Here is a 13,914-nt window from a genome sequence, read left to right as displayed (position 1 = left end):
ATTTTTCTTTCTCTTTCTATAGGAACTTTATTCTATTCTATTCTATTCTATTCTATTCATCAGTCTTTCATGAGCAGCAATAACCCAGAACCAACAGATCCTTATCAGATATTTAAAGTAATACATTCATTTTCTAAGTAAATTCAAATTAAATTAATCACATAACAAGATGTTTTAACTCTTTAACTGAATGGAGCTTCTAAGGATCAAACAATTGTTTCTGAACAGGTGTGAAGGGTTTACTGCACCACCTACTGGAGGTTTGCAGTCACTACATAGAGTGTGAAAAATACACAAAAACTTGCCCTGCTTTAGTGTTTAAATTTGTTTGAGTGTAAAGTAGGGTTAGTTTGATCTTTGAACCATCAAAAGCTGCTCTAGAGAATATGTAGGGGAAAATGAGGAGGATCAGTCCCTTTGAGCATATAATTTATGATTAAGCACCTTCTAGGCTTCACTGTACATTTCAAGTTTTTAAAAAAGTTGATATAGTTTCATTTACTTTTACTATATGTAAACACCTCATGACATCATTGTACAGCTGGTTAAGCTTTGATTAAGAGTCCATGTAAGTATCATAACTAACTGCTGGATAACTGTATACAGGGTACACATATGTGCAGAAAAATGTTCAAAGGTTAACACAGCCTCAGTCCTATTATCACAGGTGTATAAAATCCAACACTTCCAGGCTGCCTTTATAGACATTTGTGACAGAATGGCTTGTTCCAAAGAGCTAACTGAATTTAAGTGTAGCACTATAACAAGATGCCACCGTTGCAACAAGTCAGTTCATGAAGTTTCGTCCATTCTAAATGTCCTGGGAACAGCTGTAAGTGCTGTTATTGCAAAGTGGATCCATTTAGGAAACACAGCAGCTAAGCCATGATGTCTCAGACCACGTAAGTGGGTCACTGAGTGCTGAGGCTCAAGTGTGTAAAAGTCACAAACACTCCAAATCTCTTTTATTGACAACAGCACAAAAACTTTGCATCCCTGAAGTATATTTCAAACCTATTATTACTGAACTTGGTTTTAAGTTATTTGATTGCATTTGGATTATCATAATTCATTTTATGTGGGAGTCAGTCAGTCATTACTCTCACATCTGCAGCTGATTCAAAATGCCGCTGCACAACTCTTAGCAGCAACTTGCAAAAGAGAGCATATATCCTCTATCCTGGCCTCATTCCACTGGCTGACGATATATTTTAGAGTTCATTTTCAAATTCTTATGTTTAAAATCTTTTCACAGTCTCACCCCCACCTTACCTCTCTCACCTTCTACACACCTTATCAGTCTCACAGGTCAGCTGACCAGCTGCTCCTGGAAGCACTAAGATCCAGGAAGAAGCTCAGAGAGAGCAGGGACTTCTCTGTTGTTGCTCCTAAATTATGGAATAACTTGCCCTTGTACATTAGAGAGACCCCTTCACGCCCAAATTTTAAAACATGTCCTACAACCCACTTTTATTCTTTGGCTTTCTACCCCAGCAAGACTCAGTTTTTCGTTTAGTTATTTTACCTTTTTTAAGTGGTTATCATTTATATGTTATGCATTTTTATCATTCAGCTTCAATGTGCAGCACTTCCTCAGCTGTTTTAAAGTGCTTTATAAATAAAAATTGTATGGTGTGGTACCAGTACCAGAGTTTCATGGCTGAGTAGCTCCTGTAAGTGTAGCTGTAAATGGCCCAGTACTTCCATTCACATGTTATAGGTTCAGGTCCAGGTTTTTAGGTGAGAATAAACTGATCCTTAAAAGTTTGTTTTATCCACAATACTGAAATCTGTGCCTGTCATAAACTTAACAAAGGTTCAATGAATACAAGAGGTATTACAAAGGTGAAGGAAGTGGGGTTTAACCTGCCAGTTACATTTTGCACTTTGAAATTTGTTCTGTTGTAGTTCCAGAGTTACATCAGACAATGAAAAAAAAAAAAATTAACTTTAAGCCAAACTAAAAGATCAACAAATCAAAAATAACCAATTTTTTGATTTAGGATCAACATCATCAACATAAGTAGAGCTACAGTATAAAAAACTGTTTGCATTAAATGGCTGTAAATTCTCTGTTTATTGTAACTATCCTGTAATCTAGGGAAATACACGCTTTAAACATTTCCATAATTCAGAAGAACAAAACACAAAAACAGTTTGACAGAAGTTTTATTTCATTTGCAAACAAAACAAACATTTCTTATCAAAAATGACTTAAAGCAACAGAAACACAAATATGAGCTGAAGAACAGTGAGACAAACAGCAGCAGGTGAGCACAGCATCAGGACATCTTCTGGAACACAAACACCAGGTAGATACCTGCAGAGCAAAGACAGACGAGGGTTTTAGTGTTCAACAGTTTGTAGATCAATGGGCCCACATATGAATACATATTTTAAAAGTAAATCAAAGACAACAATGCTGAAATGTAAATGTTTTTACAAGCATCATTTTAAATGTGTCATGTAAACAGCGGAGATGATCAGAAAGACTTACTGGTAGCTTCCCACTCAGATCTGCTCAGCGTTCCCTGCACACATGGAAATACAGGCAAATGTTGTAAAACTGGGTCGAACACCTGAAACGGTTTTTTTTTAAACTGAGCTTTGAGCTTTGGGGGTGGATGTGGTAGCTCATCTACTAATTGAAAGGTTGGTTGTTCAATCGCATGTTATATATCCTTGGGCAAGATACTGAAACCCAAGCTTCTCCCTATGCATCCATGTGTGAATATTAAAAAGTGCTTGAATGAATGTGTGTGAATGTGTGAATGAGACGTGGCATAAAACACTTAGTGCTCAAGTAGAGTAGAAAAGTGCTATAAGAACCAGTCCATTTAACATTTACCATCTGAGCACGCTTACCAGGGGAGTTCTGACGTCGGCTCGGTCACAGTGCTCTTTAGCATGACAGTATTCCTCTGCACTGTCTGAGGCTTGCTGACCATCCTCACTGGGAAATGGCTGAAAGCAAAACAAACTCTTAAAAAGACAGTAAGAACAGAAAACACGTGTTTACCATGTGACCATCCACAGAGTGGTGACAGGTTAAAAGAAAAACTGGACCTCTGAGCTACAGCGACAGATTCTCCTGGTTCTGATGTGTTTTCTTTATCCTCTGATCAAACACTACTATGAGATGAATTGTTCTATTTATCCACAAGACACAGGAGCACACTAATGTTTATGTGGATTTATTGGAGGAAAATATTACCACACATCTAGCCAAACAGTAAAGCAGTGAACTTTTTTTTTTTTTTTTTACAAAGCAAACAAAAAAAGAAAAAAACTGTTCATCCACTGGGTGCAGAGGAATGAAGTTATTCTTAAGGCTTAAGGAGGTGAAATGCCTCACTCAAAGTGTAATTGAGTCCTTTTCTTTAATTTGTCACCATTTGGATCTGTGTCCAAAAATTAACATGCTTGAATGTTGTGTTAATTCCATACCTAGTTTGCCTTCTGGTCACATCATTATTGTAAAAATAAAAAAATGAACTGATAACTCATAGTCAGTATTTGTTTTAATTAGTATTCTACCTCCAAAGCCATCATTTTCATCATGAGGCTGCGATGATTCTCCTTCTTCACCTTCTCCTCAAAGAAATCTGCAAATCTTTGTTTCAGCACCAGCTGCATATTGTACTGCTTCGCCATGCTGGGACATAAGAAGTGGAAACAGTATCATGAAATCTTTTTATAGTAAATTCAGAGTACACAAGCAGTTGTTACTGTGAGTACTCTTACTGTTCAAAGAGAGGAAAGTAGACGAGGAACTCTGGAACGTTGACGACTTCCTCGAGGTTAAAGTGATACTGACATCCGAACAGAGGGTAGGAACCTTTGGACTGAAAGGTCACTTTGAAAACCTCATTACCAAATGACAGCGAATCAGATGCCTCCAAACGTTTACTGTGGGGGGAGAACAAGGAGCATAGTGAAGAGGAAGCAGATATTGACTCAATGATTCAGTTTTTACATCTGAACATTTCAAAATGTCTCTAATAGGGTCGGCTCAGCACAGCTTGACTCAGTTTTTAAGGTTTTTCATCAGGTGTTCGTACCTGGCACCAGGTACTTTTTTAGTACCTATTTGGCGGAGGTTCAGAGCGATTTGAGGCGATCCAGCCTCAATGCTGTAATGACCCCTTGCACATTCCATGGTACTCGCTTATAATGGAAAGTGACAGAAACTAAGTCCAGTTGAGCCAAGCTACACAGAGAAGGTACTAATGGAAAAAGGCTATAAAAACTCCAAGTATTAAGCTTATCTTAATACTTGGAGTTTTCATAGCTCGACTTAAATGCCAGGTGGACAACCTGCTTCACCTAATGGGATCATGTGGCTTAGGTGAAGAAGGCTGTCCACCTGACATGTGGACAGATGTGACTATAAACAATTTACCATAAAAAAAAGCACCTTTCATTAAACTTAATTGTTTATCTTACACAAGTTCAAAGGCATCTGGCGTTGTACCGATGAAGTACCCTCCAGGTTTAAGACGCTCACAGGCATTTCTCAGCATCATATTAGCCTTCTGCTCACTCTCAAATGAGTAATGATACACAAACTGACAGCTGCAGATGTCAAACATAAGCTCAGCATCATCCAGTTTCTCTGACAACAACTCCTGTAGGTAGAAAGAAAAGGTCAGTAACAAATCAAGCGATCCAGACTGAGAAAAACCTCACTTTTATTTTCTACTCAATTTTATATATTCACTTTTATCACAGAATATTCCACTTGTTTTTTGTGTGCTGCAGGTCTACCTTTGAACAGTCTGCTGTGATGAATTCAGCAGTGAAGATTTTCTCGTTACGGTGACTCTTTTTTTTCATCTCGTCATAACGAATCTGACATTGCTCCACAGAAACCCCTGCAATATCTGAAAATAAAAATCTATGTTTAATCATCAACATTCTCCAGCAACATGTAACAGTTATTCTCAATTGTAATGCCTTTTGAGCTGAGGAGCAGTTATAGAGGCAAGAGATGATATGGGGCCCCCTCCAGTTGATCCACCGCCCCCAGGAGGCACGGTAGCAGCTGGGTGCAGGGGTGGGTATTTTTGTATCCTCTCAGCTTGTTGCCAGTATGTTTTCGGTGGTGGATGAGAAGGTTCTGACTGTCGTTTGTGCTTATGAACTAAATAACAGTACATAAGCTTAGAGTATACAGCAGGGGTGTCCATATCCAGGCCTCAAGGTGCTGGTGTCCTTCAGGTTTAAGATCTCACCCTGGGTCAACACACCTGAATCAAATGATTAGTTCATTACCAGGCCTCTGGAGAACCTCAAGACATGTTGAGGAGTTAATTTAGCCATTTGAATTAGCTGTGTTTATCAAGGACGCATCTGAAACCTGCAAACCTGAGTGGAAAGGCTGGAGGAGGTGGCTGGGGAGGGGGAGGTCTTGGCTTCTTTGTTTAGGTTGCTGCCCTCTTGAGCTTCCCATTATTGCACATAACTTATATATTTAATTTATGAACATCTATGGTTTGATTTATTTGCACATGTGGTTTGGATGTGTTTCTACTACCATCTGGTGAGAATTTCATGTCAATGCCATCTGTAGAAATATATTTACTTAGAAAATTGGTGATGTGTTTAATACTACTTTTTTTTTTTTTTTTTTTAATCCAATGTAAACAACACTGAACTGAATTGACATGATGACCATTTATAGAGGACCGAGAGCCAGTTAAGTCAAAAGTGAAGCACAAGTATTAGCTCATACATAGGTGAGATTTTGTGGTAGGTGCTCTCATTTTTCTCTCTCTGTGATGTTTGACATAATTCATTTCAATTCAATGCCACCACTTTACTGCTATGGAGAGGTTTGTGTGCCCCAGTACTCCCAGCAGCTATCCATTTCTTTGCCCCCTGGTAGGTCTCTCCCAAGGCAAATTGGTCCTGGATGAAAGCAATTCATTGGACCCCCATGAAAAATAAAAGAGCAAGACACCCAAGTAACCTGCGCAAGATTGGGTTACTTCAGGGTTATTTCTCCCCACCCTGAAGCCAGGCTTGGTAGGGAGCTTGACAAAGAGCAGCTGGTGGCCAAGCCTTGGGCCCACTACCTGTAACAGGCACCGTCGGAGTCAGGTATATTGTGTGTCAGGTGGTAGTCAAGGGCGAGGGCCCTGACAGCCCGATATCCAGCTATCAAACCTGGCTACAGAGATGTGGAACCTGTCCTCTCTAGTTTGGAAGGAGCCTGAGCTAATGTGTGAGGTTTAGGGACACCCACTAGATATAGTTGGGGTCATCTCATTGCACAGTTTCGGAACTGGAACCAGTCTCCTGGAGAGAATCTGCACTCTGTTCCAGTCAGTGAGGGACAGCGACAGCAACTGCCTGCCTCTTTCTCAGTAAGAGAAAGAGGCAGGGGTGGGTATTTTTGTATGCCCTCAGTTTGCTCCTGTCCCCCGGGGTTTTTGTGGGCAAGAGGGTTGTTTCCCTACGCCTTCAGATTGGGGAAAGGGTCCTGACTGTCGTCTGCGCTCATGCGACAAATGACCCAGTCAAACAGAAGAGGATGGATGGATGGATGGATGGATGGATGGATGGACGGACGGACGGACGGACAGACAGACAGCAGGTTTGGTTTTAGACAAAGTTAACATTCACTGCTTCATGTTTAACAGCAGGATGAGGTGCGTCTTTAGAGGAAGATTTCACTGCTGGTCTTTTACAGTCAACTGTGAAGGTGTTTCCTTTAAGCTGTATAGGCATGAAAAGAGTCTGGAGAAATGTGATGGTAAGTTTCATAAACCATAAAAAGCAATGAGTCAATACCTGCACAGACCAGGTGATCGATCCCTCCTCTTCTCCACTTCAGTAGGTCTCCTCCTTTTCCACAACCAAGGTCCAACACAGAGACCTCCTGAGATCCCGCCCCTCTTACCTGCTCCAAGATCTCACCTGTCAATAGAAAAAGACATTAAACTGTAAGAGCAGGTAAATATTTTATTTTTAAAGTTGCTTCCACACAAGGCGCTGCAGAAAGAAAATAGGTAAAATCAGAAAAAAATATAAATAATTATAAAATGGTGAAAGAATAAAAAGTAAGACTGCAGCTGGTGATGGTAGTCCTAGTTCAGTTCAAGAGGGTCACTCAGACCAGAGATCTGGTTCATGAGCAAAACCAAAATTACCAGCTGCAGCGCACCATGGAGGAGAGACTCAGAGGAGGTGAAGGTAATAATTAAAATAAATAATCCAAATAGTGCACGTCCTGCTCTGAGTGTCAACTGCTGAACCTTTGTATTATTCTAGAGGACTATACAATGCAATTTCCTGACTGACCACTTGTTCATGACTCACACACTAAAAGAACTGTACTAATTACTGGGTATTAAGTTTTATTTGGCCAGCATCTACAACCCTCAGACTGACAGGCTTGTGGAACTGCTAAATAAGACAGAATCCATGATTCGTAAGTTAATTCACGAGGATAAGGGCAATTGGGATCACCAGCTAGACCCTAGCTAGCTAGTTTCTTTGCTGGAGGACCCCAGGAGTTTCTGTTCAGCAGGAAGCCGTGGGGGTGTTGGACCTAATTAAAGAAAACTGACAATGGTCCAAGTCCAGCTGAAAATAAAATTCTGTATGTCCTTGACCTGAGAGCAAAGCTACACACATTGAGGAGGTTATCACGACAGAATTTGCTCCAGGCACATGAGCAGTGCCTAAATCTAAGATTTATCACCTCAACCTGCTCAAAGAGAGGCTGAAATTACTTCTCTGGTGAGCCTGGTGAAGGAAAGAGATGAGTTGGGACCAGCGGTATCAAATTCTATTATTTCCACCTCCCTCCATTGTAATAACCATCTTGCACAGGCCCAGAGAGTGGATGTTGCTGTAGTGCAACATCGTTTTGTCCGGTTGTACCAATCTCACAGAGCACTGTTTTGTAGCGCACCTAGTGTAAAAGGTGCATTCACTACCAGATACTTGAACACACAAGACAAATTGCTCAGAAGGAATTGGCTGAAATGCTGAAAATGGGAATAATAGAAGAGTCATACCAAAAGCAAAGAAAGACTACTAAAAATAAAACAATCACTCAACTTACAATGCTGTCTGCATAGGTCCTTTGTGTTACAGGATGGCAAATCGTAACTTGTTCTTTTGTAGTCTTTTTCTACTCAAGCACTCAAAGCGTTTTATATAACATGTCTTATCCATTCACACCAATCATAGACATAGAAAAAAGTCCGTGTAAGTTTTAATCTAACATTCACACACAGCGTCACACTCCCATGACATTTACGGTTCGGCATCTTGCCCAAGGACACCTTGGCACAAAAACTGGAGCAGCCAGTTTTGGAATCACCAGCCTTATGATTAGTAGATGACCTGCTCTACCTCCTAAACTACAGTCACCCCTATGTTCATACAAGGCACAGGTGAAACATAAAGACAAATCTTTTTAAATAAAATAAGCTGTCCCTTTCTCTGTTCGATAAAACTGTAGAAAATGGACGAGTTGTCTGGTCCATGTCAAAATAAAAATAATAAACTGGCTTCCTGTAAAAAGTTTACACCAGCCTCTGTGCAAGGTTTAATCATTTATCTTGGTTTAATCTATTAAATCTGTTTTTTCAAAGGTTTCTGAGGATTTATAAAACACTTTTTTTTAAAGGATGAAGGTCATTAATCAGCATGAAGACGACAGGCTGCCAAATGAAACATAAAAGGCCAATAATCTCTATTGCATTGAGTTTTTCCTTTCCAGTCACCTTTCTCACTCACTATGTGTTAATAGACCTCTCTGCATCGAATCATATCTGTTATTAATCTCTGTCTCTCTTCCACAGCATGTCTTTATCCTGTTTTCCTTCTCTCACCCCAACCGGTCGCAGCAGATGGCCCCGCCCCTCCCTGAGCCTGGTTCTGCCAGAGGTTTCTTCCTGTTAAAAGGGAGTTTTTTTTCCCACTGTCGCCAAAGTGCTTGCTCATAGGGGGTCATATGATTGTTGGGTTTTTCTCTGTATTTATTATTGTGCGATCTACTGTACAATATAAAGCGCCTTGAGGCGACTTTTGTTGTGATTTGGCGCTATATAAATAAAACTGAATTGAATTGAATTAATCTGTATTAGTGACTGGTGTTATACTCGCTGGATAAATATCACTGCATTGTCATTTTGTTCTGATAATCAGCTTTCTAAATGTTGGATCTGATGTTTGGCCCCAGAGACAATTTATAGCAAAAAATAAACAAAAACAAAACTACGCTCTCATGTTATTATGCATGCAATTGCTGGATGGGTGTTAATTGCTTACAGATCACTATCGATATGTTAAAACTGAGGAGGTGCGGTGTGTTGATCAGCAGCAAGTTACCAATTAGAACACTCTTCAGCCAGTTGTTGAAGTTCCTCATGAAGAAAATTCGGCTTCTGCTACGAGCTGCCAGGCCGACTTCCTGCAGCTGGTTGTAGTGACTTGCCACCTTCACACTGTGATCAGGCACCTGAGAGATCAATTATAGGGATCACTAATAAGGATGACAGCCTCACAGCAGCTTTAATACCTGCTGATAAATATTTCGACTGTTTTTGTCTGCCTGATCTTTCCAAATTAACTTCAATAATAACTTCCTCCAAATCAACGTGTCAATCAAACCTCATTCCTACAAGACTGCTCAAAGAAGTCCGAAAATTAATAAATCTTAAATATGATCAACCTATCTCTTCAAGCTGGCAGTAGTTAAACTGTTACTTAAAGCCACCACTTGACTGTTTTTTTATCTCAAACATTCTTGAAAGAGTAGTTGTAAAACAGCTAACTGATCATCTGCAGAGGGATGGTTTAACTAAAAGTTTCAGTCAGGTTTCAGAGATCATCACAGAACAGAAACAGCTTTAGTGAAAGTTACAAACTGTCTTATGGCTTCTGACAGTGGAATCATTTTGTGCCTTTCCTGCTTGGCCTCAATCCTTTATTCAATATTGTTGACAATAATATTTTATTACAGCGATTAGAGCATGCTGTAGGTGTTAAAGGTACTGCGCTGTAGTGGTCTGAATCAATTCAATCTAACAGATTCCTCTTCACACACTAAGGTTAACTCTGGAGTTCCACAGGGTTCTGTGCTAGGACCGATTCTCTTTACATTATGCATGTTTCTCTCAGGCAGTAGTATCATTAGGAAGCATAAAATACACTTCAACTTTATCTATCCATGAGCCAGATGAGGCATGTTTTAAAAACATATTGGCCTGGACGATTTCTAATTTTCATCTCCTAAATGCAAATAATTATATTTTTACAAGCTAATTTATTTCTTACAAGGGAGGTTAAAGTTACAGTAGCTGTGTTGATAGGTTTCTCACAGTAGATTTCGCTTGTAGCATAGAAAGTTCAGTTCAATTTTATTTTCATAGCACCAAATCAAAACAAAGGTTGCTTCAAGGTGCTTTATATTGTAAAGTACAGACCCTAAAACACTGAAGACATTTGAGTTTTTAAATATGTTAGGCTGTTCACTGGGTTTAAAAATGTTTTCCAAATTATCCTAAACTTCTCTTTACAATTTAAAAAAGGATATACATTTTTTTTAGTAAATAGTTTTAAAAGTGCTGTCTGATCCTAAATCAACCTGCTTCTTGCTAGGTGACATCTTCTCTTCTTCATCTTCAACATGCTTCCTCTTCATCCCTGAGTTCTCTTCTTGCTGAGCTCCTCTGGTCTGTGTCGCCTCCTCCATCGTTTCTGTCTGAAGAGACTGAAGCTCCATCTAAAAAAAAAAAAGATGAGGAAGAGGAGGAGAGAGAAAAACAATATCAGTTTGATCTGATGAAGCTTTATGTTGAGTTTGAGAGTTAGTGATGTCAGCTTTACTGAACAATGCCGAACGTGATCCATCTACTTTTTTTAATGACCCATTATATCCGAAAGGGAGAATAATACATTATGATGTCAGAAACTACAATATATTAATCACTGCTTATGCGCTACAGTCTGGTGGTCCTTTTAGTTAATTCCATGAAGTTACCCTATCATCCCATTTGCATACTCAGCTAAAGAGTTTGCAAATGGGCATACTCTGCTATTGGTATCAGAGTTTTCTATAATGAAATTTCTCATAAATAACTACACATAATAAATATTAGAGATATGTTAAAGAATGTTTATGTTTTGTTAAATTTTTTTAGATCACCAAATAGAGGTATCTGTCTTAAATCTGATATCATTTGTAACTTGATTTAACATTTTTTATGGTAAAAACTGCTCAGTGACATTTCAGAAGTTGGAAATTTAAAGCATACATGTTAGGTCAATCAAACTAATTAAAAATAACAATTTCAAAGGTTACATAGGACTGTAAGTGCAGGTTAAATTGGGTCGTCAACCTGTTGTAGTGCAGTTTACAGTGATGGATGCAGGACTGTTGCACGGCAGACCGTTGTATGGCCACCGGGTCACCGATTGATGCTACCCTGAGCCTGAGCTAGTTAAATTGATGGGTCTAATTTGCAACAGTTAAAATGGTGGTGGAAAAAAGTTCTTAAAACCTTTCACTTGTTTTCTTAATCAAACGTCCACATTTTCCTCAAACTAAACTGATTGGATATTCTGTTCATGAAGATTTTGGCTATTGAGATAAAAGTTTATAATAACTGCCTGAATAAATGCCCAGATGTATTTCAATACAGCTGCTGACTAACATGACCTACACGTAGAACAAGCCCTCAAGCCCTTTGATTATAAGCTTGAATTTAAGCTGAGGATGTTCTTTGGTGATGTGTGCTTACTTCCACCTTTGTACTAATTTGGTTTGTAAAACTGTAGGATACAGTAAGCCTGCCGCCTTCTTCTTTTCGCTGCTCCCCAGGGGACTCTGCAACGGCTCATCTGCCTTAATCTCCTCATAACTCAGCATCCACCTCTGTCACACCAACTCTCTGCATGTCCTCCTTCACTACATCTATGAACCTCCTTTGAGGTTTTCCTTCCTTCCACCCCCGGCCTCTGTGGAAGAAAGACGAGTATTTGTGCAGTGTGCCGTCACAGGATTAAATATCGCAGAGTCGAAAACAGGACTCGAGAGTTTACTAAAGCTATGAGACTGCAGGGGTCGAGGATGCGTTTCCTTCTGAAACTTTAAGGCGCTATTTGACTCTTCTTACTCCGTGGGTAAAACGGGTTAAATCTGGATTCGGCCAGGTTAAAATCGGATAAGACCCAAAGATGCTCACTCTCACCTTCCATCAGTGACCGGAAGCTGCTATCTGACTGTAAACTGACCGTTAGCCGCGGCTGCTAAGAGCTAACAGATGTCGGTGTGTGTTCAGAGATGAACCGGAAACAGCTAGCATGTAATGTGATATTCCAGTCGACACCAATCTAATGGATAACACCGACACTAACTTAAGTTAACGACCAAAGTTTTAGAGAAAAACAACTCACTGTGCTCCGCGAGAAAGACGCGTGCTTTGAGGCGCTTCCGGGTTTGCGCACATCATATTTGCGTCACACCAGAGAGTCGGTGGGTTTTGTTTTTTGTTTTGTTTTTTTAAATTGAAAGTGTTTGTTAAACATTACATGAATACATATACCAGATGTGTGAATGAGTATTTGGGTCGCATTAAGACAAAAATATTATTGATCATTTTGAGGATAAAGTCGAAATTTGGGGATTAAACTCGAAACGTGGAGATTGCTGTTGTTGTTTCAGGACAAATTGTCACAGCTTCTCCTATAACCTCTACAAAATGTATGGAGTTATATTTATAACTTAATAAATGCGCAAGAAAAAACTAATCCGAAAATAATTTCATTTCGCGGTGCAATTAATTTCCACGCGCGTAAATTCAACGAGCGCACAAAGAAGCCATCGCGCATGGAAAGTGTCTGCTTTGCATGTGCTGGTACAACACTCTTGCATGTAGTTTTTTTTTTTTCAACGTACTTGATTTCAAACAAAGAACATTACAGAACAAAGATGTTGTACACATCCCAATAAGCAATATTAGCAGGTGAGATTAAACTAAAGATAATAAACAGAGAAATAAAGGTATATAAATTGTATAGTAATGTAAGTAATGACCACAAAAATTGCAAGTCATACATAAATAAGTAAAATAAAATTTATAACTTCTTAAAATCTATGCGAAGAGCAGTTTAAAGGGCAGGATTGCTTAAGCGTTAGTGCTTTCGGATGATTGAACATATTGAATGGACTGTTTGAGTTCGTTTTTAAAGGAATAATGCATGTTTTTTTGCCTCTGAATTTACACTTATGTATATAGAACTTAATAGAAGCCATAATAATAATCAAGTCAATTATATAGGCCTTATCAGGCTTTTTTTGTAGATCTGTACAGTTTTCTGTAAGGCCAAACAGAAAATTATTTCAAAATAAAAGAAAATCTTCAGCAATTTTTTTTTAGATTAAATTAACACCAAAAGGACTGACTAATGAGGCAATGCCGAATTTTTTTTAGCATAATCCCCGGCGGGGGGGGGGGTAGGAAGGTTAAATTTGATAGAATAGGGAGAGAAATTATGTTTATGGATTAGAGTCCATGATAAAAAAAAAATTTAAAAAAATGTCTGGCGATGAAAAGAAGATGTCTTAATTGGAATTTTATTAGTGTTATAGTTGCATATTAAGAAGAAGTTTAAACCATCTAGTTTAGATATCACATAACATTCCAAATGGAGTTGGGAATTTTTTTGTAAATATTTTAGCCAATTAATATTAAATGTATTGTTTAAAATGCTAAAACCAAGAAGTTTATACCACCTTTATCATACGTATTCATGAAAACAGGTTTCCTTAAATAATGAATATTATTTTTCCATACAAAGTTAAAGAGCATCTTGTAAATGTAATTTAAAGAGTTTTTTCTCCACATGGAGAGACACAGATGTATATGTTTATTGTGAAATTCCCTCCACTTT

At 38.8% G+C, this 13,914-nt stretch overlaps 1 protein-coding gene across 7 annotated transcripts; it reads right to left on the bottom strand.

Annotated features, from left to right (window-relative positions):
* Window positions 1–2,151: 2,151 nt before the first annotated feature.
* rnmt (RNA (guanine-7-) methyltransferase) lies at window positions 2,152–12,509 on the bottom strand. 7 transcript variants are annotated; one of them, XM_019351053.2, is made up of 12 exons: window positions 12,418–12,482; window positions 11,763–11,979; window positions 10,607–10,744; window positions 9,349–9,478; window positions 6,796–6,921; window positions 4,768–4,883; window positions 4,447–4,628; window positions 3,745–3,909; window positions 3,538–3,655; window positions 2,866–2,964; window positions 2,498–2,531; window positions 2,152–2,320 (listed from the first exon to the last, which is right to left on the bottom strand). In XM_019351053.2, exons 3-12 carry the CDS (start codon window positions 10,742–10,744, stop codon window positions 2,283–2,285), a joined length of 1,146 nt encoding a protein of 381 aa, XP_019206598.1. In that variant the 5' UTR covers window positions 11,763–11,979; window positions 12,418–12,482; the 3' UTR covers window positions 2,152–2,282. The 7 variants fall into 7 exon arrangements, with proteins under 7 accessions (XP_019206598.1, XP_019206599.1, XP_005465350.1 ...); XM_019351054.2 differs by having other exon boundaries at window positions 11,769–11,979; XM_005465293.3 differs by lacking the exon at window positions 12,418–12,482 and adding an exon at window positions 12,213–12,356.
* Between the last annotated feature and the right edge of the window lie 1,405 nt (window positions 12,510–13,914).

Source organism: Oreochromis niloticus, linkage group LG22 (genome assembly GCF_001858045.2).
Source record: "Oreochromis niloticus isolate F11D_XX linkage group LG22, O_niloticus_UMD_NMBU, whole genome shotgun sequence".
NCBI lineage: Eukaryota > Metazoa > Chordata > Actinopteri > Cichliformes > Cichlidae > Oreochromis > Oreochromis niloticus.
Note: the sequence above shows the minus strand (reverse complement) of the source record. Positions and strands in the feature narration are given on the sequence as shown.

Bases quoted from the DNA above. Each gene is read 5' to 3' on its own strand.
- rnmt (XM_003459658.5), bottom strand. From the start codon at position 10,744: ATGGAGCTTCAGTCTCTTCAGACAGAAACGATGGAGGAGGCGACACAG. The intron at 2,532-2,865 runs GTAAGCGTGCTC...CCATGTGTGCAG, and splicing joins CCGACGTCAGAACTCCCCTG to GGAACGCTGAGCAGATCTGA. The intron at 2,321-2,497 runs GTAAGTCTTTCT...TTTGCTCTGCAG, and splicing joins ATCTGAGTGGGAAGCTACCA to GTATCTACCTGGTGTTTGTG.